General features: G+C 38.7%; 1 protein-coding gene and 1 long non-coding RNA gene across 49 annotated transcripts in view; one reads left to right on the top strand and one right to left on the bottom strand.

Moving 5' to 3' along the window:
- The window catches only part of PTPRD (protein tyrosine phosphatase receptor type D), a 2,329,646-nt gene that overhangs the window by 2,293,491 nt on the left and 11,944 nt on the right, over nucleotides 1-24,211 (top strand). For all 47 annotated transcript variants that reach the window (XM_017949398.3, XM_017949394.3, XM_017949399.3 and 44 more), the window contains 5 exons: nucleotides 9,941-10,226; nucleotides 10,643-10,821; nucleotides 11,414-11,540; nucleotides 12,796-12,921; nucleotides 19,043-19,197. In XM_017949398.3, coding sequence (XP_017804887.1) covers nucleotides 9,941-10,226; nucleotides 10,643-10,821; nucleotides 11,414-11,540; nucleotides 12,796-12,921; nucleotides 19,043-19,197 — 873 coding nt within the window. The remainder of the gene's footprint in view (nucleotides 1-9,940; nucleotides 10,227-10,642; nucleotides 10,822-11,413; nucleotides 11,541-12,795; nucleotides 12,922-19,042; nucleotides 19,198-24,211) is intronic.
- Nucleotides 17,713-24,211, bottom strand: part of LOC103878344 — a 75,346-nt gene continuing 68,847 nt past the window's right edge. For both annotated transcript variants that reach the window (XR_004178055.1, XR_001895487.3), the window contains exon 4: nucleotides 17,713-17,794. This is a non-coding gene — a long non-coding RNA (uncharacterized LOC103878344). The remainder of the gene's footprint in view (nucleotides 17,795-24,211) is intronic.

Below are 24,211 nucleotides of genomic sequence, written 5' to 3'. Positions count from 1 at the left end.
ATGGTATTGATATACCATAGTTTATTCAACTATTTCCTTAGCCATGATTGTTTTACCAAGTTAATTTGCTATGTCAACAATGCTACAATAAAATCTCTTTCCACTCTCTTTGCGCATATGTGTACACAGACCTCCATGCTAGATTTCTAGAATTGGAGGTGCTGTGTCAAAGATACTCTTTTGTAATGAATATTGCAAAACTGCCCCTTAAAATTGCTATAACTACTATATATTAATTATGATAGGCATATAGTGTAGGTTGAATAGCATGGATAAATTTCACTGCATTTCAGTGACAATTCAAATTTTTTTAATTTTAATTTTGTAATATATAAAAGTTAATTAGGTGAATATTTTTGTCAAAGAAATTGCTATAATTTCTCTGGTTATCCTAGGTAAGAGATGCTAGAAGAAACTAAACTATCTATGGGTCTGTTTTTTGTAGCGAACCCCAAATATTGTAGAGATGGCCAGTATCTGCTTATAAAGTTAAATGTTGATTTTTAGCAAAGAATTTCTGAAAGAAGAGTTTCAAAATGGCATCCTCATCAGAGTCACATCACAGTTTTATTAAAAGAGTCACCTAATTAATCTTATAAACCTGAGTCATAAAACTCCGTCTCTTCTCATAGATGTCAGGTACTTGTAGTTCATATACCATTCTGATAGGTGAACTATATCCAATCAAATTATAAGCTGTCATATGTACAAAATGCTCACAATGATTTTTTTAGTCCATATTTTACTGTCTTTGCACCCAACTAAATGATGTGTGAAATATCCTAGTTCTATTGTCTTTCTTTGCCAGATCAGTGAAGTACCAGTAAAGGGTCAGGTCAGCATTAAAATTCCACCACATTAATCAGAAAAACCAACTTTTAAACACATCTCCAGAATTTTGTTAGCATAAAACAGTCCCTGTATGCCTCTTAATTTTTTTCTTTTTGCACATTACTACTGTATCACATCACGGGACATTAAGCATGTTTCAACCCGTGGGACTAACTCAATCATGTTTTTAGAAATTGAAAACAAATGTTGTAACTGGATGAATGATAATATTGAAGTAATAACAATTTCCTAGTAGGCATACTTGTTTAATGGATTGTATAGTCTTTCAGCTTGTAAACACTGGAACGTCTACCACTCACTGAAATTTTTTTTAAAAAAACTCTACAGTTTAGCAATAATTTGGTTTGCTGCTGAAGTCAAAACAAATATAGAGTTTATTTGTGTTCTGATTCTCATTAGTGGAATCGTTGTCCTCACTGGAAAATAACTTAAAAAGCTGATTTTACTTTAGGGATAACAGAGACCAACATAAGCTAGACTCGATTTAAAAGTGCCGTCTTTCTCTTTTTGCTGGAATTTTCTGTAACATAATAAATGTACCAAATTGTGCTGGCCTCAGCCTGAAGCACAGGGTTATGCACTCCTTTTTTTAAAAAAGATATTTAGAAAAATCTGTCTCAGTGCTTGGCAACTACTCTGACAGAAAACAGATAAAAATAAGGGTGGTTTATCAGTTTTGCTGTTCTTATCATGTTTCAAGTTGAAGGCTGTTGAAATGATGAAAAACAAACAGCACTAAATAGGGTTCCGTCATTATCACTGCAATGGGGAGCTGAGTTTTTCAGGATCAAAGAAAAATGCATTTGCTTTTAGAACTACAATCCTTCATTTTGAGAGGTGCACTGCACTCAGATACTGATGGGTGAACAAAAAAAGAATACATTGGAGAAGGAAAAAAATATATGCTGCTGTGGGAACTTGGAAATTCAAACAAAAGTAGGCTGGCATACTTTTAAAAGCTCTGAATTTTCAACATTCAATTTCTTAAGGAAAAAAAAAAGTGCCTGAGGTTTGTTATTTCTCAGCAATTGGAGTGAAGCATAAGCACAGGTTGTTTGCATCTCATCGAATTATAAGTATTACTTTATTTTTGTAAACATGTATCAAAGGAATTTTCCCCTGCTGGGGGCTTTGGGGAATGTTTCCCTATGTGTTACTGATCTGGGAGAGGGCTTTCTATTTGTAAACTTTTTTTTAATTTTTTTTTTTTTTAATTTTGTCACTTGAGTTGAGCACCTTCAATTTCCCTGGCATGGAAATTGCCAAACAGTAGAGACAACGAAGCTATTTTCTTTTCCCTGGAGGAGAGCATCAACTGGCATAAGGATAATAACCAGAAAACAAAGCTAAAGTAAGGCAGTTGCTGAAAAAATAGTTATAAATTGTCAAAAGAGTCCAAGGAGGAATAAATCAAAAGGAAATGTTGATCCAGGATGCAGCAGTTGAGGTGAATCTTGAAGGAAAGTACATGTCAGCAGATGAGAAGGAGGTAGAAGGTCCAGCATCACAAACGCCCAGAGGTGGGAAAGCATAAAACATGTTTAATTTGAACTAGTGTTGAGGGACAGCCAGGAATCTTATAATAAAAATATTACCTGAGGGCCCTGCGGTTTTAATAGTGAGACCAGTGCCTAAAGCATATCTAGATGAAATTTTTGAACCTCTAAGTTAAAGAAACAACCCTCAATTACTTAGGGCAAAAATTACTATTAAAAGACCAGAAACCAGACTGACCTATGACTTTTTCAAAGGACAAAGAAAGACCATGAAGCAATATATTTAGAGTTTGAAGAGATAATATTGGAGCCCAGTAATCCTGCACAAAACCAAGTTGTTGGTCATGTGTAAAGAAAAAAAAAGAAACCCACAAAGGGTTTCTCAGATATATAAGGCATTAGAAAAAGTAGCATCCATGCATATGTTATATAAAACATTATTGAAAGACATATTCTAGCCAACCAATAGATGCATCAAAATAAACTCAAAACTCGATGAGCCATGTCAGAAAGATAAACTGTGAAACATGTAAGGCAGAATTATTCTAAATAAATGCTGCTGATGTGGTTATAAGTTTAATAAAAATGTTATAACCAGTCCCTAAAATGGAAAATAACTATGTGGAACATGCCCTCTTTTTCCCTCACTGCCTTTCAGCTGATGGCTTTCTATTAGTTTTTCAAATGTGCTATTGTCTATTCTAGCACTTTTTTTTAGGATATATTTTCAAAAGCTTTTCCACCCTCTTTATTTAGCAAACAGTTACTTGACCTTTAGGTATTGCGTTAGTCTGCTGGGGCTGCCACGACAAAATACTCGAAACTGAGTGGCTTAAACAACAGAAACTTACTTTCTCACCACCCAGGAGGCTGGAAGTCCGAAGATGAAGGTGCTGGCAGAGTTGGTTTCAGGAGAGGCCTCTTCCTGGCTTTTAGATGACTACTTTCTCACTGTGCCCTCACATGGCCCTTCCTCTGTGTATGCATAGGGTAAAAGATCTTTGGTGTCTCTTCCTCTTACAAGGACATCAATCCTATTTGATTAGAGCTCCCACCTTGTGACTTCATGTAACCTTAATTATCTCCCTAAAAGCCCTGTGTCCAATACAGTCACACTGGGGGTTAGCGTTTCAACATATGAATTTTGAGAAGAAAGACACAATTCAGCCCATAACAGATTTCCATTTCAGTGGCACTTCCTCAAAGGTGCTGTACCAGCATCCTCCACATTTGCCTCACAGCGCCACTTGAGGTTTGTAATTAGATGTTTATTCGTGTGATTATATAATGTCGAATTCCCCCACTAAACTGTAAGCTCCAACAGGAAAGATCACGTTTGTTTTGCTCATTGCTTCTTCGATGTCTCAGCACATGGTAGGCACTCAGTAAATATTTGTGGAATAGTAGGCGAGAGAGTCTTATGACAATACAACAAATGTGGATGGAAGAACAAAGTAAGGAACACTTTCCTGTTTGTCCCTGGATGGTGGGAATGGATGCTTTAGCATAGTCATATGTACTGGTAAACATGTAAAAACCTGCTCTCTGGGGAGAAAAAAAAAGTAGTATTTGCTGATTTGTTTGGTGTAAATATTCCCATGGATGATTTCGGACTACAAACATGAGGTCACTAGAGAGAGATGATCACCAGCCCATCATTAGTGCAGTCCCCCCTTATCTGCAGGGCATGTGATCCAAGATCCCCAGTGGATGCCTGAATCCCCAGAGAGTACCAAGCCCACTTGCCATCAGTCATGACATGTTTCTGTTCATGTCTTTCACCCAAAATTTAATGCCTTTTTCATCTTAACTAAGTACTTATCACATACTGTGGCAGTAACTTTTGCAGTTTGAGGTGCAACAGCAGAACAATCATGAATTTCTTCTTCCTTCTTCACAATTTTACATATAGGAGATTCATTTTTACCATAGATCTTAGCAACCTCAGTATACGATTTTTCTTTCTTTCCTTATTAAATTGAGAACTTTCACCTTTTCACTTAAAGGAAGCACTTTGCAGCTGCTTTTTTACATATCCAAATTGCCAGGATCACTACTCTTGCACTTTGGAGCCATTAAGTAAAATAAGGGTTACTTGAAGACAAGCACTACAATACTAGGGCAGTCCATCTGATAACTGAGATGGCTACTAAGTGACTAACAGACAGGCAGCCTGTACAGCATGGATACACTGGACAAAGGGATTGATTCACACCCTGGGCTGGATGGAGAGAGAGGGAGGGCATGAGATTTCACCACACTATTCAGAAAGGTATGCCATTGAAAACTTAATTGTTTATTTCTGGAATTTTCCATTTAATATTTTCAGACCGTGGTTAACCGCAAGTAACTGAGATTGCGGAAAGTCGAAACCACAGATAAAAGGGGATTACTGTATATGATGTTTTCACCTCAAGAGCATAAAATAATTTGAAACAATTAAGAAACAATGAGTTTTGAATATTACCTTTATTTTTAATATATTTATTTCAGCAAATAATAAATATATTAAGGAAATATAGAACTATTAAAGAAAATGTAAGGATTGGCTTTTGCTAGCTCTAGCATACCACTGGTGGGGAGCTGAAGAAAATCGTGGAGTTTGAATACATAGCAATTTATAATTTATTATTGTGCAGGGTAAGAGGCAAAAACAGTCTAAGATGATTTTTCAATTTTAAACCTGAGTGTCAAGGAGAGCCCGAGTGTGGGAGGAGCAGATTTGAAAGGGAAAGATGCTGATTAAGCTTAGAATCTTTATTTTTGATATACTTGAAGATGGTTTGAAATACAGATCTCCACTTGTGCTGAAAAAGAGAGCCATCACTTTAGGAATCCTTTGGAGACTACTACTGAGAGAAAGGAGGACAACTTTTGGAGCATTATCTACATTTTGGGGACTGGCAGAGATATGTAATCTGGGAAATTGATACAGATGGAAGAATACAGAGAGGCAGGTAGAGAATTAGCACTGGAGTCAAATAAAAACAACAAAATGAAACATACTGAGGCACAGTCTGAATGGATGCCAGTAGATTTCTGAAGATGACATTTACAGTTCATCTTTGATTTCGATTTCAAACATGGCAGGAATTCTACCCTGTCACAGAATCAGTGTTACCATGATACAGGATCATGATACAATTATTTTGGGCTGATTTCTGTACTACCTGTTTTGGATTGTTTTGTGTTTGGAGTAATGACACAATCTCCACTCTTGCTACCATTAACCCCAAGGGAGTATCTGATGTTTCCCATACTCCCTTGACTAGTGTCCTTAAAACCAAGGATAAAAGGCTTTTCTAGGAACCTGCATTAGGCATAGTCAAATGCTGCTAATGGAGTATTACAGACAAGCGGGCTACAGGAAAGTCACTATATTTGGCAATGACTGCTGATCTAAATGGTGGAAAGCATTGTGAAGCACTGGGGGTCCTGGGAACAGGGTGTTAAATTTTAACACCTCAGAACCTGCATTTGAGTCTTCTCTGCTATCCAAGTATGGCGTGAATGGCTGTAGGACTTCAGGGCAGTTCCCAAGTGTTGTCAGAGAAGGGGAAAGGAAACCAGCATTTACCGAATGCTTCTTACGTGTCAAACACTGTGGTAGGAAGGCCCTTGCCTGCCATCTCATTTGCCGTGACAATAAATGTGAAAGCAGAAAGCTCCTCAGATATAAGGCACATTTATTGGAAAGAAGGCAGAGAAAAGGAAGAGCAGCTTGAGAGAGTAGATGAAAGCAAGATTTTTTTTTATTATTATTATTATACTTTAAGTTCTAGGGTACATGTGCATAACGTGCAGGTTTGTTACATATGTATACTTGTGCCATGTTGGTGTGCTGCACCCATCAACTCGTCATTTACATCAGGTACAACTCCCAATGCAATCCCTCCCCCCTCCCCCCTCCCCATAATAGGCCCCAGTGTGTGATGTTCCCCTTCCGAGTCCAAGTGATCTCATTGTTCAGTTCCCACCTATGAGTGAGAACATGCGGTGTTTGGTTTTCTGTTCTTGAGATAGTTTGCTGAGAATGATGGTTTTCAGCTGCATCCTTGTCCCTAGAAAGGACACAAACTCATCCTTTTTTATGGCTGCATAGTATTCCATGGTGTATATGTGCCACATTTTCTTAATCCAGTCTGTCACTGATGGACATTTGGGTTGATTCCAAGTCTTTGCTATTGTTAATAGTGCCCCAATGAACATACGTGTGCATGTGTCTTTATAGCAGCATGATTTATACTCCTTTGGGTATATACCCAGTAATGGGATGGCTGGGTCATATGGTACTTCTAGTTCTAGAGCCTTGAGGAATCGCCATACTGTTTTCCATAATGGTTGAACTAGTTTACCATCCCACCAAGAGTGTAAAAGTGTTCCTATTTCTCCACATCCTCTCCAGCACCTGTTGTTTCCTGATTTTTTAATGATTGCCATTCTAACTGGTGTGAGATGGTATCTCATTGTGGTTTTGATTTGCATTTCTCTGATGGCCAGTGATGACAAGCATTTTTTCATGTGTCTGTTGGTGAAGGCAAGATTTTAAAAGCCAAATCTCAAGTGTTGCTGAAGTAATTCTGTCATAATTTTCCCAGTATTACATTGCCTGTTTCTCGTTGTCAGCTTTAGAGACTGAATGTTAAAATGGAGTTTGTACCTAGAAAGTAACTGCCTTTTCCATTATGTTTGCAAAACACTTGGTATATTTAATGTAGCCTTAAGACTTACTGGATAATTAGACTCACTAGAAAATTCACATTAATAAGAGTTAATTGTCACTATCATGATTTAAGAAATACAGGAATATAAGGAAGGGGTTAAAGTTTCTTTCTCAAGGATACACAGCCATTGATATCTGAGGAGGTATGTTAAGCCTCAAGGTCTTGCTTCAAGCTAAAACACATATTTAATATTTAAATCCCTCAAGAATTCTTCACCCTAGAAAAAGGTAACACATTAAGTTCCAAAGTCAGCTCCTTCCCTATCTTGCATATGAATGGCAAGATTGGGCAGTTAACAATATTTTGAATTTTGAGGAAAAAACAGGTTTTGTTCAAGTCAGAGCCTCTGTTATTTCTTTTCATCCCACAATTCATGATTTGAACCCACACATACTTGATTTTTTCCCTTCCTTATTTTTTGGAAAAAAAATATATCATCACCATTATGAAAAGGTTGATACTGTTTGGAGTTGGAGTTATTCCTACCAATTTTTCAAGATTCTGTAGTATCTTTCTGCCAGAATATAGAACCATGCATCATCCAGACATTTGAATGGTCCCTGATGCATATTTTGAGAAAATAGTCCTGCCATTATCTAGAATTGACTTGATATATAGGGCTCAGTTTTAAGGTTTACAGTGTGGTTTCCACTGGAAGGAACTGCATAAAACTGTGTCCAATTAGAAACGATTCACAGCTGCAATGAAGACAATTTAGTAAGACAACACAGAAAGAATGAAAGATGTTACTTGGAGTCTCAGGACCTGCCAAACACAGGATTTGAAAGAAACACAGAAAGACAAATCTTTTCCAGGTTGAGTCTGACTTACGTTCCTTTAACTGCAATCTGATGGCTTATCAGGAGACCAGCAAAGAGACTACTTAAGGTGATTTTCCTGTCTCTTTATTCCCGATCAAACACTATGCAGAGCAGGCCTCGGATACTCCTTACATAGTTCCAAACGCTTGTCAAATGTAGGATTTTGCACGGACTGAAGAGTCCTGTTTCCTAAGTAGACCTACCTTACCGGGACTGGCTGCTCATTACTGGAGGCCTCTCAAGCCAGTCACTAATGTGTTACTTATTTCACAAACACTGTTGAACACTTACTGCATGCTTTATGTAGGGCACACAAAGATTTTTTTTTTTAATGCAGTTCCTGCTCTCAAGATGTATGATATGGTTTATGGATGGCTGCCCTGAATTAATAATATAATTTGGTTAGAATTGTAGTGAAGAGGGGTATTTGAAGGCAACTAGGGATCTGAGGCAGAGGGTGATTAAAACCACCTGGGAGGGTAGGAATGGGGAATGTCAGGGAAAACTTGCCATCTAATAGGCTTGTTTAGAACCAACTAAATAAAATGAGACTTCGTGGATCTCAAGGAACTGGAACCATCAGGCTGACTTCGCTCTATATTAATGTTTGCATCAGGTTTCCAATTGGTCTGTGCTAAGGTATGTGCTATCATTTGTAAGACTCTGTCGCAGAAGGCTTTTGCATGATGTATCAATGCCAAGTCAATTTGTGGGTTTATACTTGGTATTGGAGTCTTAGCATCAGTATTCAGGAGCCCTCTGGCATAGGACATAGGAAAGTAACCTAGTTTAAAATAGTGGTTATATCAAATTCCCACTTAGCCCAGTCTGCAAACCACAGAGCTCCTGTATGGAAGCTAGCTTTGATATACACTGTTCAGCAGTTAAATAAAGGTATTATTTTGTTTTTTAAAAAAGCTCTCTAACTGCTTGCAGCCACTTGATACCAAACAGAAACTGCCTTTTCAGTTGAGACAGGCACCCTGGTGAGCATCAACTCATTCGTTTTGGAGTTCTGATATCTTCGTTGCACAGGTGCCTTGCCAAACCTATGAAAATTTTACATGTAGCTCCCAGAGCCAGCAGTGTGATTACCAAAGCCATCCGTCTTTTTTTCATGCTATAATATCTTTAATTCCTCATCCTTCCTGTCCTTCAAGTCATACTTCAAATGCCACATCATATACCAAACTAATACATCCTTTTTCTTTCTTGTTTAGAAATAGCTGTGTATAAAGTATTATGTCCCTTTGATACACACTGAGCTCTTTAGAGATAGCATCTAAGTCATCTTTATGTTGTATCCCCTATTTCACTTAGCAGAGTACTTCATTGTTTATTGAATGAAGAAACGGATAGATCAATGATCGACAAATAAATGAATACATAGATACACAGATGACAGGAAACATGGCATGTAGCAAATGAAGGAGGCTGTCTGTTGCCTGTTATCTAAGATGGTAATATTGACCTATTCCTGTTTATTACGTGTTTACCAGCCTGGTAAACACGCATGTCAGGAAGAGAAAGTATTTGTGATTGAACCATACTTGACACATAAATGTCCTCAGCCTGAAGGGTTTGATAAATAGGAAGCATGCAAAGTTTAGCTTGAGATTGTAAAAACAATCTTTATATTTTGTACATTGAATGAAAATAGACAGAGTTTGCAAAAACTATAGCCTAGTCAGACCTGGACCAAATATGGACAGACTAAATGTTTGTATTTTTTTCATGACTTCAAAAGAGTTCAAAACAATGTCCACTTTGTATTGCGTGATCAAGGAACATAGTGATTATGGATTTAATATTTTTTACATTTTAAAACTAAACTAATTTTACTCAGTCTTTTGTTCCCTGCCCTCTGATTATTGTGCCTAGATAATACTTTTGACTTTAGAATATTACAAAGTCATCCCAATAGCTGTTTGAGTAGAAGTAATGGATGTAAGATCTAGTTAATAAGAATAATAAAAATACTTATATTATGTGTTGATTTTCTGATAGGTTTATTTGGGCTCTTCTTTTCTCTTTATTTTCCTCATAGTGCGGGAGTTGGCCGGACTGGTTGTTTCATCGTCATAGATGCGATGTTAGAAAGAATAAAGCATGAAAAAACTGTAGATATTTATGGCCATGTAACTTTAATGAGAGCCCAGAGGAACTACATGGTTCAAACAGAAGACCAATACATCTTTATCCATGATGCACTGTTAGAAGCAGTGACTTGTGGAAATACCGAAGTGCCAGCTAGAAACTTGTATGCCTACATTCAGAAGCTGACACAAATAGAAACAGGAGAGAATGTCACAGGAATGGAGCTCGAATTTAAGGTATGGTATTGGATGTGATGTGGTTATTCAGGAGCGAGTCATTCTGGGTTTGTCTTTGAGTCGGGGCTTTACTTTAACCTTTCAAATTTGTGAAGTACAAGATTCATTTGACCTTTCCCTCAGGTGTATGATTCTAAAATGTATTCCTCCCCTTTTCCTCTTCTATTCTTTGCTTCCTAATAATATCTTGAGCCCTTACGTCTGCTAATTTGAGAGATTATACTTTCAGAAAATATATAGACATCCACTAGGCTGTAGAGAGTAATTAGTTAGATATGAAAAGCCGTACAATTTGAATAGTCATTTATTTTAAGTAAACAAAAGATTTCTATCGAAAAGAGAAAGGTGGGGTACATTGCATTCAAACCATAGGTGAAATTGACTGGTGGGTTTTTCCTTTTTTTTCTATTCAACAGCGTCTAGCCAGCTCAAAAGCTCACACCTCAAGATTTATCAGTGCCAATCTTCCATGTAATAAATTCAAAAATCGCCTTGTTAATATTATGCCATATGAATCCACAAGGGTATGCCTGCAGCCTATCCGTGGAGTAGAAGGATCTGATTACATCAATGCCAGTTTTATTGATGGCTACAGGTATCTACTTTTGCTCCCCTGACTATGTGCCCTAGTTTCATAACCGGAATAAATTTCATCTTCATTCAGAGCATTTTCTTTCTGCATAGGTCATCATTTAGTCCCTTGATATTTTGTTATTATTTTGGATAGGAGTAAGAAGCAGTAATTATGAAGTGTTTAATCTGGCCTTCTGCACTCTTCTTTCAGAAGCCAATTGGATTTGTAAGGAGTTAAAGAATCTGTTTTGTACCATATTTCATAAATGTAATAGATTGTGTGAGACTAATTTCTAGAAAATGAAGCTGCACATCTAAGTGTTTCTTAAGTGATTTGTATGACACATGAAATTGAGCTATTAGCATTGCACTAAAATTCAAATAATAATGATAAAGACATACATCATAATATTAACAAGCAATTTATTTTGCAAGGTCCCTAAAATGTATTAAATGCTCTCATTTGATTGTGTAATCTTAGCAGGAATTTACCGCAATTGCATTAATACTATGTTTTCATTTTTTATTACCAGGTTGATGTTTATATATCAAGTGTGAGCTTTTGCATGTTCTCTAAATACTGTAACACATTCTTTTCATTCTCTGTAATTCAGACAACAGAAAGCCTACATCGCTACCCAGGGGCCCTTGGCAGAGACCACTGAAGACTTCTGGCGGATGCTCTGGGAACACAATTCCACCATCGTTGTGATGCTCACCAAGCTGCGTGAAATGGGCAGAGTAAGTGTGTGGCCCTTGTGTCTCTCCTCATAAGACATGTACTCTATGGAGAAATGAAGACTGTGTTTTAATAACTCTTGTGCTAGTGTCATTTTTTTGGAAATGCAGTGGACTCTGGACACGATCCAGACCATCGTTCCTTGTTAGTTTCTAAATTTGTAAAGCCACATCAAGTTTTAAAATTTCCGTGTTTTAAAGAAAGATCTAGCGGTTTTTTTCCAGTGAAGCACAAACATAGAGACAAATGAGTAGCAGGTGACCCTGTTTGACTTATGTCTGACTCTCAGCATTTTCTTACTGCCTTTTGTTCTGGACATGCTAGAGTTTGATGTGCCATCATTTCTCTGTATGAAGGAACTTGACTTTCTTTTCTTCCTGTGGCAAATTCTTACTTGCCTACCTTTCACCCCCATTGAATAAAGTGTTGGAAAGTGATGTAATTTTTCTAAGGATATAACCCAGTAATCCCAGATCCACTTTTTAAAAAATGTGGGTTTTTGGGGGGAAATACACATGAAATAGTATTAGAAATACTTAAGGTTTCTACTATTAATATTACTCTACTATTATGACCTAATATTATTTAGAGATACCTCTTAGATAGACTTCATGTAAGCATTTTTTCATATTTGCCTCAGATATTTTCTTTCTGTCTTCTTTGTGTCAATTAAATAGAAGTGCAGCTAAAGCCCAACTTTTAGAGCCCACAGAGAGAACAAAAAGAATATCAGACTAGGAAAGTAACTGACTTACTCTGATGTGGTCACTGACTCTGCAGGGTTTAGCCAAGTCATTAAAATGGCCTGGGCCCCCCTGTTTCCTTGACAAGTAAGATTGGAACAAATCAATTCAGACATTTCTATGCCCATACTGATGGTTCTCTTCATTCCAAACCATAGTGGTGCAATGTATTGTTGTCATGGCCAGCATTGTCCAAGGACTGATGTAATTATTTGGATAACTTGTAGGTGTGAAGATGCTTACCCTATCAAAGTATTCAATTCAACTCGTGTATATTAAGCAGCTACTATCTGCCAGGTACTGTGCTGGATCCCATGGGCAAATACTGAACCAAAGGGTTTCCCCATGAAGGGAGCTCATGGTTTCAAAGACAAAATGAGTCATATACAATTAGAATTGCCTTGAATTTTGAAATTTTATTAATGGGATAAGGAAATTAGATAGATAGACAGACAGACAGACAAAATGTTCTTTATACTTTGCATAGTTTAACATTAATCTTCTCTCCTTTTAGGAGAAATGTCACCAATACTGGCCAGCAGAACGGTCTGCAAGATACCAGTACTTTGTTGTAGATCCCATGGCTGAGTACAACATGCCACAGTACATCCTAAGGGAATTCAAGGTCACAGATGCCAGGGTAAGTTGGCACAGTCTTCAACTCTTAACCATTAGCTGAAAAGTAGTCTAAGATACCTCTCTCTGGGAGAAGCATTTGACTGTCGTCCCAAAGAGAAATCACTCATTCTGGAGAACATTTTTTTTTTTTTAATATGTAAGAGTAACTTTTCCTCTGTCTGGCAAGCTTTCTCCCAAACCTTAGTTTGGCTTTCATTCAAACATAACATCTGGCAGCTCAACCTTGGGGATGCACTTGGTGAGTGTTTGTGCTGGGAAGTTTTTACTGATTGGTTGGCTGTGCTTACATTCACCTTCTCAGCTCATTCTCTTTGGAGCTTTTTTGACTTCTTCATTACTTGAGGCTGTAAATATGTTGTTGTTTTGCAAAGCCCTTTAGGTCATATGGACCCAGAGGTTAATTTGGTATGATTTTAAAACTGCAGAGCAAATGGCATTCTTTAGAAAAATCTGACAAGCTTTGCACATTCTAATTTGATTCCTGGCATGGCTTATTCCTCAGTGTGCTAATGTGTCTGTCCATGAGAGCTGTGATCCCGTGACCCTTGTTGGCTAATTTTCATTCTGCATTTCTTATCTGGATTGTTGAGTCCAAGGTTCAGCCCTGATGGAAGATGTTCTATGCATAAACTCTAATATCTTTGCCTTTGGCCACTTTCAACCCATAATTACAAACACATCTTAAGGGAGAACAGGTCAGTTCAAAACCTGCCTTGTGTTTGGAACTGTCATAGTGGGTGGGTTGAATAAAACTCTAGGGTAGATCTATTTAGTTGATCCATTGTTTTTTCTGGAAAGCAGCTTTCTCCAAATTTATGTTTGGAGATTGTCTGCTAATCACCAAAGCCTGGCCCTGGCTGTTGACCTTAAGTGAGAGAGAAATTGGTTAGCAGGAGGGTTGGCCTCGGTGACCGACCTGTTAATCCCAGAAAGTTGTATTAACTATTCTGAAGGTGACTGTATTCAAGGCAGCAGTTAAATCTCTAGGTCTTCAGTGTGACCTGCCCCATTGTTTAAAAAAACAAAAAAACAGTACTCTTTCAGAATTTGAAGCTAGGTATGTGAGTGAAAATAGAAAGTGCATTCTGAGTAAACTCACCAACTATTCCTGGTGATAAAGAAAAGAGACCAGACCCCACCAATGGCAGAGACGCCTTTCCTACTCCACACATGCCCAACTTAAATCTCATCACAATAAACACAAGAAGATTGAAACCAGAAATTGCTCACCGTTTTTGTTAAGTCTCCCTGTGATTGTCATCTCAACTTCCCAGTTTAGGAAGCAATTTGGAACTTGAGAATAGAGTATTTTTTTTTTGTCCCTTCCTTTTTTTAAAAAAAAATAATACTTTAACTTATGGGATACATGTGCAGAATGTGCAGGTTTTTACATAAGTATATACGTGCCATGGTGGTTTGGTATACCATCAACCATCATCTACATTAGGTATTTCTCCTAATGCTGTCATTCCCCAAGCCCCCAACCCCACAAAAGGCCCCAGCGTGTGATGTTCCCCTCACGGTGTCTATGTGTTCTCATTGTTCAACTCCCACTTTTGAGTGCAGCATTTGGTTTTCTGTTCCTGTGTTACTTTGCTAAGCATGATGGTTTCCAGCTTCATCCATGTCCCTGCAAAGGACATGAACTCATCCTTTTTTATAGAATACTCACCATAGTATTCTATGGTGTATATGTGCCACATTTTCTTTATCCAGTCCATCATTGATGGACATTTGGGTTGATCCCAAGTCTTTGCTATTGTGAGCAATGGTATATTAACATATGTGTGCATGTGTTTTTATAGTAGAATGATTTATAATCCTTTGGGTATATACTCAGTAATGGGATTGCTCGGTCAAATGATATTTCTGGTTCTAGATCCTTGAGGAATCACCAAACTGTCTTCCACAATGGTTAACTAATTTACACTCCCACCAACAGTGTAAAAGTGTTCCTATGTCTCCACATCCTTTCCAGCATCTGTTGTTTCCTGACATTTTAATGATCACCATTCTAACTGGTGTAAGATGGTATCTCATTGTGGTTTTCATTTGCGTTTCTCTAACGACCGATGATGGTGAGCAGTTTTTCATGTTTGTCGGCCGCATAAATGTCTTCTTTTGAGAAGTGTCTGTTCATATCCTTTGCCTACTTGTCGATGGGGTTTTTTTCTTGTAAATATAACTTCTTTGTAGATTCTGGATGTTAGCCCTTTGTCAGATGGATAGATTATGAAAATTTTCTCCCATTCTATAGGTTACCTGTCCACTTTGATGGTAGTTTCTTTTGCTGTGCAGAAGCTCTTTAATTAGATCCCATTTGTCAGTTTTGGCTTTAGTTGCCATTGCTTTTGGTGTTTTAGTCCTGAAGTCTTTGTCTATGCCTGTGTCCTGAATGGTACTGCCTAGATTTTCTTCTAGGGTTTTTATGGTTTTAGGTCTTAGGTTTAAGTCTTTAATCCATCTTGAGTTAATTTTTGTATAAGGTAAGGATCCTGTTTCAGTTTTCCGCATATGGCTAGCCAGTTTTCCCAACGCTATTTATTAAATAGAGAAGCCTTTCCCCATTGTTTTTCCTCAGGTTTGTCAAAGATCAGATGGTTGCAGATGTGTGGCGTTATATTTCTTTCTCTTGCATGATTGCCCTGGCCAGAACTTCCAGTGCTGTGTTGAATAGGAGCGGTGAGAGAGGGCATCCTTGCCTTGTGCCAGTTTTCAAAGGGAGTGCTTCCAGTTTTTGCCCATTCGTTATCATAGTGGCTGTGGGTTTATCATAAATAGCTCTTATTTTGAGATACGTTCCATCAATACCTAGTTTATTGAATAGAGTTTTTAGCACGAAGGGCTGTTGAATTTTGTCCAAGGCTTTTTCTGCATCTATTGAGATAATCATGTGGTTTTTGTCATTGGTTCCGTCTGGTCCTGCACTTTTTTTGGTTGCTAGGCTATTAATTACTGCCTCAATTTCAGAACGTTATTGGTCTATGCAGAGTTTTGACTTCTTCCTGGTTTAGTCTTGGGAGGGCGTATGTGTCCAGGAATTTATCCATTTCATCTAGATTTTCTACTTTATTTACATAGAGGTGTTGATAGTATTCTCTGATGGTAGTTTGTATTTCTGTGGGGTCAGAGGTGATTTCCCCTTTGTCTTTTTTTATTGTGTCTATTTGAGTCTTCTGTCTTTTCTATCTATTTTGTTGATCTTTTCCAAAAGCCAACTCCTGGATTCATTGAGTTTTTGAAAGGTTTTTTGTGCCTCTATCTCCTTCAGTTCTGTTCTGTTCTTAGTTATTTCTTGTCTTCTGCTAGCTTTTGAATTTGTTTGCTCTTGTTTCTCTAGTTCTTTTAATTATAGTGTTAGGGTATCAAGTTTAGATCTCTCCTGCTTTCTCTTGTGGGCATTTAGTGCTATAAATTTCTCTCTACACACTGCTTTAAATGTGTCCCAGAGATTCTGGTACATTGTGTCTTTGTTCTCATTGGTTTCAAAGAACATCTGTATTTCTGCCTTCATTTCATTATTTACCCAGTAGTCATTCAGGAGCAGCTTGTTCAGCTTCCATGTAGTTTTGTGGTTTTGAGTGAGTTTCTTAATCCTGAGTGAGTTCTATGAGTGAGTTCTAATTTGATTGCACTGTGGTCTGAGAGACCATTCGTTATGATTTCCGTTTTATTGTATTTGCTGAGGAGTGTTTTACTTCCAATTATGTGGTCAACTTTAGAGTAGGTGCAGTGTGGTGCTGAGAAGAATGTATATTCTGTTGATTTGGGGTGGAGAGTTCTGTAGATGTCTATTAGGTCTGCTTAGTCCAGAGCTGAATTCAAGTCCTGAATGTCCTTGCTAATTTTCTGTCTCATTGATCTATTGACGGTGGGATGTTAAAGTCTCCCACTATTATTGTGTGGGCGTCTAAGTCTCTTTGTAGGGCTCTAAGGACTTGCTTTATGAATCTGGGTGCTCCTGTATTGGGTTCACATATATTTAGGATAGTTAACTCTTCTTGTTTCATTGATCTCTTTGCTGTTTTGTAATGGCCTTCTTTGTTGTTGGTTTAAAGTCAGTTTTATCAAAGACTAGGATTGCAACCCCTGCTTTTTTTTTGCTTTCCATTTGATTGGTAGATCTTCCTCCATCCTTTTATGTTGAGCCTATGTGTGTCTCTGCATGTGAGATGGGTCTCCTCAATACAGCATGCTGATGGGTCTTGACTCTTTATCTTGCCAGTCTGTGTCTTTTAATTGGGGGCATTTATCCCATTTACATTGAAGGTTAATATTGTTATGTGTGAATTTGATCCTGTCATTATGATGCTAGCTGGTTCCTTTGCCTGTTAATTTGATGCATTTTCTTTATAGTGTCAATGCTCTTTACAATTTGGTATGTTTTTGCAGTGGCTGGTACCAGTTTTTCCTTTCCATATTTAGTGCTTCCTTCAGGAGCTCTTGTAAGGCAGGCCTGGTGGTGACAAAAATCCCTCAGCATTTGCTTGTCTGTCTCTCCCTTGCTTATGAAGCTTAGTTTGGCTGGATATGCAGTTCCGGGTTGGAAATTACAGTATTGTTAAACAGATAACCTTTAAAGAAAGTCAGGCAGTCTTTCCTCCAAATAGAAGGAATTCGTACACATGAGTCAGAAATGAAATCCCCAGGACATTCAGAGGAGAATAAATCTGTATTACCTAGCCTCTGAGTCTCCGTCCTGTGCTTTCCGAATCTTTTCCACAGACAGAGGGGAGTAAATCATGCTTCCATGGTAACCATCCATAAGGTACTTGTGGGTCCAAATAGTTTTCTCAGGATTCCCACACACTTGGTGTCATCTTCCTGTTTTACCTCCATCCCCAAATAACGTCAGTCAGGAATCTGGCATGTACCTGTGAAAACCACCAAGCAAGGTGATGAGTGCTCACCTCAAGTTGAGATCCTTTCTCTTATCAATATGAGTAATGATAAATATTGAGTCCCTGTTCACTTACCCAGAACCTTGAGAACATGCACACATGTATCTAAAACAATTTTGATGGGGAAATATGTGTTAACAAAGATGGAAAGGAGGAACAAGTTGAAGCCTCTCTAATGAGAAGAGACCATTTAGGAGTGGGACCTCTTCAAGTGAGTTCAGTCTCTCTAAGCTCGGATTATTTCTGTCCGCTAATGAGTCAGGGGAGAAGGTTGATGGGCAGTGTATCATTCCTGCTTCTATAGAGGTTCCTTTCCACTTTTCTTGTGCTTCTAGAAACACCTTAAAATTCCACAAGGAATCAGAAATGCCTTAGTGTCTTCTTTTCAACCAAGATGTACTTCATGAGTCAGAGCAGTTTTACCTAATCACTCTGAAAAAGAAAAACTGCTCTTGCATCTGGCTTTTTTTTCTACCTTTTGGTTTAAAGTCCCTCACAGACTGTTAATTCCTGTGGTCAGCCAGGGAGAGCTCTTTTTCAGAAAGGGGCATTTGTTTGCTAGTGGTCCTTGGTATCCTTGAGGGATGCTTTATTTCCCACTTAACAGCACAGTCACATGGTTCATGCTATGTCCCCTGCCATGGCTAGAAATTGTATTCCTCTGAGACATGGGGGGCATCCAGGTTAACAGCAACTACTGGGTTTGTGTCAGATCCTTTAAATGTCACCATTTGTCATCTGACAATGTTAGAAATACGCCAGCACAGCAGATGTGAAGTTATCATGACAACTGCAAAAGCTCTGGTCTGGATGCCATGCCTGGGTGCTTGTTTCAATATTACAAAGTGATAAGTTTCTGAAATTTTTAAAATGGAGCATGTATGTTCCATTTTGGAAAGAACGCAGACATGATCAATGGTTACGAACCCAAACTTTGGGTCTCAGAAGCATTTGCTAATGGGGGAACTATGTGGCTATTTACTAACGAGAACCAGGTTTTTAACTGGGCACTGCGAGAGTAAATAAATTTGTGATTTAAAGGTATGTGCATATGGACAATATTCATAGCATATGCACTAAGTTTCTAGTTAAACATGTTCCTAACTTTTTCTACCCTTTTTGTTTTTGGGAAATAAAAATGACTGCTCTTGTGGTCTGTGCGCTTGCGGAATCCTCCTGGCGTCTTCCTTTGTGGCCGGGTATGTGGCTTTCCTTCTAAAGGACGGCCAGTCCCGAACAGTAAGGCAGTTCCAGTTCACTGACTGGCCAGAACAAGGAGTGCCAAAGTCCGGAGAAGGATTTATTGACTTCATCGGCCAAGTCCATAAAACAAAAGAACAGTTTGGCCAAGATGGACCCATTTCGGTCCATTGCAGGTAAGTTACAATTCAAGAAGGGTAAGTTTCCATTTGTGATTAAAGCAGTGATGATAACTGTGAAAGTAAGTGTTGGTGGTTCTTCATTGTACACACTTTTTGTATAAGTTTGCTTATTGAAATATTATTCTTGGAAATGTATTATGAAACAAAGCAGGTTTGATTTCTCTTTTCATAAAGTGAAAATAATCAGAGGAAAACGTTTATCCCCAAAATTTGCTTCCTGTTAGACAAACCAGATTACCAATTTTACCTTAATAGGAATCGTTGGTACCTCCCCTAGTAATAATTTGTTGTGTTAATCATTTCATATTTGCTTTTGCTTTCATAGCAGTGCATTGATAACAATCTTTCTCCTGTGTTCGTCTTTGTGAAAAACTCATGAATAGCTATCAAACCTTAATGACAATACTAATTCCTGCCAGTCAATAAGTGCTTAGTATGGTACCTCAGTTAAAAATGCAGTTTGCTTGAAAATTGTTGCTATATCAGAAAATGAAGTACCTTCAAGTTAATTATTTTCAATAGTTTCTAGAGCATTTTATAACTCAAGTCATTGAAGTTAATAGAAACAGCAAGTAAATGGTTCAGACATTCACCGTAAATTTAGTGTTTTTGGAAGTTGCTGTGCAAAAACCTTCTAACAAAAGGAATTCACCACCTAATTTTATTTAAACTAATATATTTTAGGATTCTAGCAACTTGACATCTAAATTGCTAATCTTTTTATGGTGAAACTCTTGAGAGAGTTTATTAAAAAATATATTTTGCTCCAGCACATCAAAGAAAACTATAGTTCTTAATGACATAGAAAGCAGGATCTCAAAACGGGCCAAATATTAGACTTGGGCCAAGATACCTCTGTGTTCCAGTCTCAATTCTATTATTTGGCTCTATGATAATGAAGTTTCTCTAGACCTCAGTTATCTTAGTTGATGTTTACAGAAGTCCTTTCTAGCATCCTTTGTTTCCTAGCATCCTTTGTTTCTCAGGCATGTTATGAGAAGCAAACCTTTATGTACAATAAGTCATTAAACATCCTTTGCATACCAACCAAAGAGCACGTAGGAAATACTACTAACCGTCAAGGAGAGCTGGAAAGACGGCCAAATAGGAACAGCTCTGGTCTGCTGCTCCCAGTGAGATTGACACAGAACGCAGGTGATTTCTGCATTTCCCATTTCATCTCACTGGGACTGGTTGGACAGTGGGTGCAGCCCACAGAAGGTGAGCCGAAGCACAAGGGGTCAAGGGATTTCCCTTTCCCAACCAAGGGAAGCCGTGAGAGACTGTACCGCAACCATACACTCAGGCCCAGATACTGCGCTTCTCCCACAGTCTTTGCAACTGGCAAGCCAGGAGATTCCCTCCAGTGGTGCCTGGCTTGGCAGGTCCTACCCCTACAGAGCCCAGCAAGCTGAGATCCACTGGCTTGAAAATCTCACTGCTAGCACAGCAGTCTGAGGTCTACCTGGGACACTCAGCTGGGTGAAGGGAGGGGCATGTGCCATTGCTGAGGCTTGAGTAGGCTGTTTTCCCCTCACAGGGTAAACAAAGCCGCCAGGAAGTTTGAAATGGGCTGAGTCCACCACAGCTCAGCAAGGCCAACTGCCCCTCTAGATTAGATTACTCCTCTCTGGGTGGGGCATCTCTGAAAAAAAGACAGCAGCCCCAGTCAGGGACTTACAGATAAAACCCCCATCTCACTGGGACAGAGCACCTAGGGGAAGGGGCAGTTGTGGGCGCAGCTTCAGCAGACTTGCTTAGCAGTCCCCACCTGGCAGCTCTGAAGAGAGCATCTCTTCTCCCGCTGCAGTGTTCCAGCTCTAATTGATAAGGCACAGACTCTCTACTCAAGTGGGTCCCTGACCCCCATGTATCTTGACTGGGAGACACATACCTCATACAGGAGAGCACTGGCTGGCACCTGGCAAGTGCCCCTCTGGGACGAAGCTTCCAGAGGAAAAAATAGGCAGCAATCTTTGCTGTTTTGCAGCCTCTGCTGGTGATACCCAGGCAAACAGGGTCTGGAGTGGACCTCCAGCAAAACTGCAGCAGAGAGTCCTGTTAGAAGAAAACTAACAGAAAGGAATAGCACGTCCACCCAGAGAACCCCCCAACCTGAAGGTCACCAACATCAAAGGCCAAAGGTAGATAAATCCACGAAGATGGGGAAAAACCAGCACAAAAAGGCTGAAAATTCCAAAAACCAGAACACCTCTCCTCCGCCAAAGGATCACAACTCCTCGCCAGCAAGGGAACAGAATTGGACAGAGAATGAGTTTGACAAATTGACAGATGTAGGGTAAAAACAAACTCCTCCAAGCTAAAGGAGCATGTTCTAACCCAATGCAAGGAAGCTAAGAACTTTGAAAAAAAGTTAGAGGAATTGCTAACTAGAGTAACCAGTTTAGAGAATGACCTGATGGAGCTGAAAAACACAGCACGAGAACTTTGCAAAGCATACACAGGTATCAATAGCTGAATCAATCAAGTGGAAGAAAGGATATCAGAGATTGAAGGTCAACTCAATGAAATAAAGTATGAAGACAAGATTAGAGAAAAAAGAGTGAAAAGAAATGAACAAAGCCTCCAGGAAATACGGGACTATGTGAAAAGACCATATTTACGTTTCATTCGTGTACCTGAAAGTAGTGTTCACAGTATTTCCTTAATTTGAATGTTGGCCTGTCTTGCTAGGTTGGGGAAGTTCTTCTGGATAATATCCTGAAGAGTTTTCTCCAACTTCGTTCCATTCTCCCCTTCACTAAGATATTCCTCAAGAAGAGCAACCCCAAGCCACATAATCATCAGATTCACCAAGGTTGAAATGAAAGAAAAAATGTTAAGAACAGCCAGAGAGAAAGGTCGGCTTGCCCACAAAGGAAGCATATCAGACTAACAGTAGATCTCTCAGCAGCAACCCTACAGGCCAGACAAGAGTGGGGGCCAATATTCAACATTCTTAAAGAGAAGAATTTTCAACCCAGAATTTCATATCCAGCCAAACTAAGCTTCATAAGTGAAGGAGAAATAAAATCCTTTACAGACAAGCAAATGCTGAGAGATTTTTGTCACCACCAGGCCTGCCTTACAAGAGCTCCTGAAGGAAGCACTAAATATGGAAAGGAAACACTGGTACCAGCCACCGCAAAAACATACCAAATTGTAAAGACCATCAATGCTATGAAGAAACTGCATCAATTAATGGGCAAAATAACCAGCTATCATCATAATGACAGGATCAAATTCAAACATAACAATATTAACCTTCAACGTAAACAGGCTAAATGCCCCAATTAAAAGACACAGATTGGCAAATTGGACAAAGAGTCAAGACCCATCAGTGTGCTGTATTGAGGAGACCCATCTCACATGCAGAGACACACATAGGCTCAACATAAAGGGATGGAGGAATATTTACCAAGCAAATGGAAAGCAAAAAAAAAAAAAAAGCAGGGAATGCAATCCTAGACTCTGATAAAACAGACTTTAAACAGACAAACAAGGGCATTACATAATGGTAAAGGGATCAAAGCAATAAGAAGAGCTAACTATCCTAAATATATATGAACCCTATACAGGAGCACCCAGATTCATAAAGCAAGTTCTTAGAGACCTATAAAGAGATTTAGACTCCCACACAATAATAGTGGGAGACTAACACCCTACTGTCAATATTAGACAGCCCAACGAGACAGAAAATTAACAAGGATGTTCAGAACTTGAACTCAACTCTGGACCAAGCAGACATAATAGACATCTACAAATCAACAGAATGTACATTCATCTCAGCACCACATCGTACTTATTCTAAAATTGACCATATAATTGGAAGTAAAACACTCCTCAGCAAATGCAAAAAACACGGAAATCATAACAAACGGTCTCTCAGACCACAGTGCAATCAAATTAGAACTCACTCAGGATTAAGAAACTCACTCAAAACCACACAATGACATGGAAGCTGAACAACCTGCTCTTGAATGACTACAGGGTAAATAACGAAATGAAGGCAGAAATAAAGATGTTCTTTGGAACCAATGAGAACAAAGATACAACGTGCCAGAATCTGTGGGACACATTTAAAGCAGTGTGTAGAGAGAAATTTCCAGGACTAAATGCCCACAAGAGAAAGCAGGAGAGATCTAAAATTGACACCCTAACATCACAATTAAAAGAACTAGAGAAACAAGAGCAAACAAATTCAAAAGCTAGCAGAAAGGCAAGAAATAACTAAGATCAGAATAGAACTGAAGGAGATAGAGACACAAAAAACCCTTCAAAAATTCAGTGAATCCAGGAGCTGGCTTTTGGAAAGATCAACAAAATAAAAAGAGTGCTAGCCAGACTAATAGAGAAGAATCAAATAGACACAGTGAAAAAGGATAAAGGGGAAATCACCACCAATCCCACAGAAATACAAACTACCATCAGAGAATACTATCAACACCTCTATGAAAATAAAGAAGAAAATCTAGAAGAAATGGATAAATTCCTGGACACATACACCCTCCCAAGACTAAACCAGGAAGAAGTCGAAACTCTGCATAGACCAATAACAAGTTCTGAAATTGAGGCAGTAATTAATAGCCTAGCAACCAAAAAAAGTGCAGGACCAGACGGATTCACAGCCGAAGTCTACCAGAGGTACAAACAGGAGCCGGTACCACTCCTTCTGAAACTTTTCCAAACAATAGAAAAAGAAGGAATGCTCCCTAACTCATGTTATGAGGCCAGCATCATCCTGATACCAAAACCTGGCAGAGACACAGCAAAAAAAAATTTCAGGCCAATATCCCTGATGAACATCAATGCAGAAATCCTCAATAAAATACTGGCAAACCAAATCCAGCAGCACATCAAAAAGCTTATCCACCAAGATCAAGTTGGCTTCATCCCTGGGATGCAAGGCTGGTTCAACATACAGATCTCGATAAACGTAATCTATCATATAAACAGAACCAATGGCAAAAACCACATGATTAACTCAATAGATGCAGAAAAAGCCTTG

Source organism: Papio anubis, chromosome 13 (assembly GCF_008728515.1).
Source record: "Papio anubis isolate 15944 chromosome 13, Panubis1.0, whole genome shotgun sequence".
NCBI classification, from domain to species: Eukaryota; Metazoa; Chordata; class Mammalia; order Primates; family Cercopithecidae; genus Papio; species Papio anubis.
Note: the sequence above shows the minus strand (reverse complement) of the source record. Positions and strands in the feature narration are given on the sequence as shown.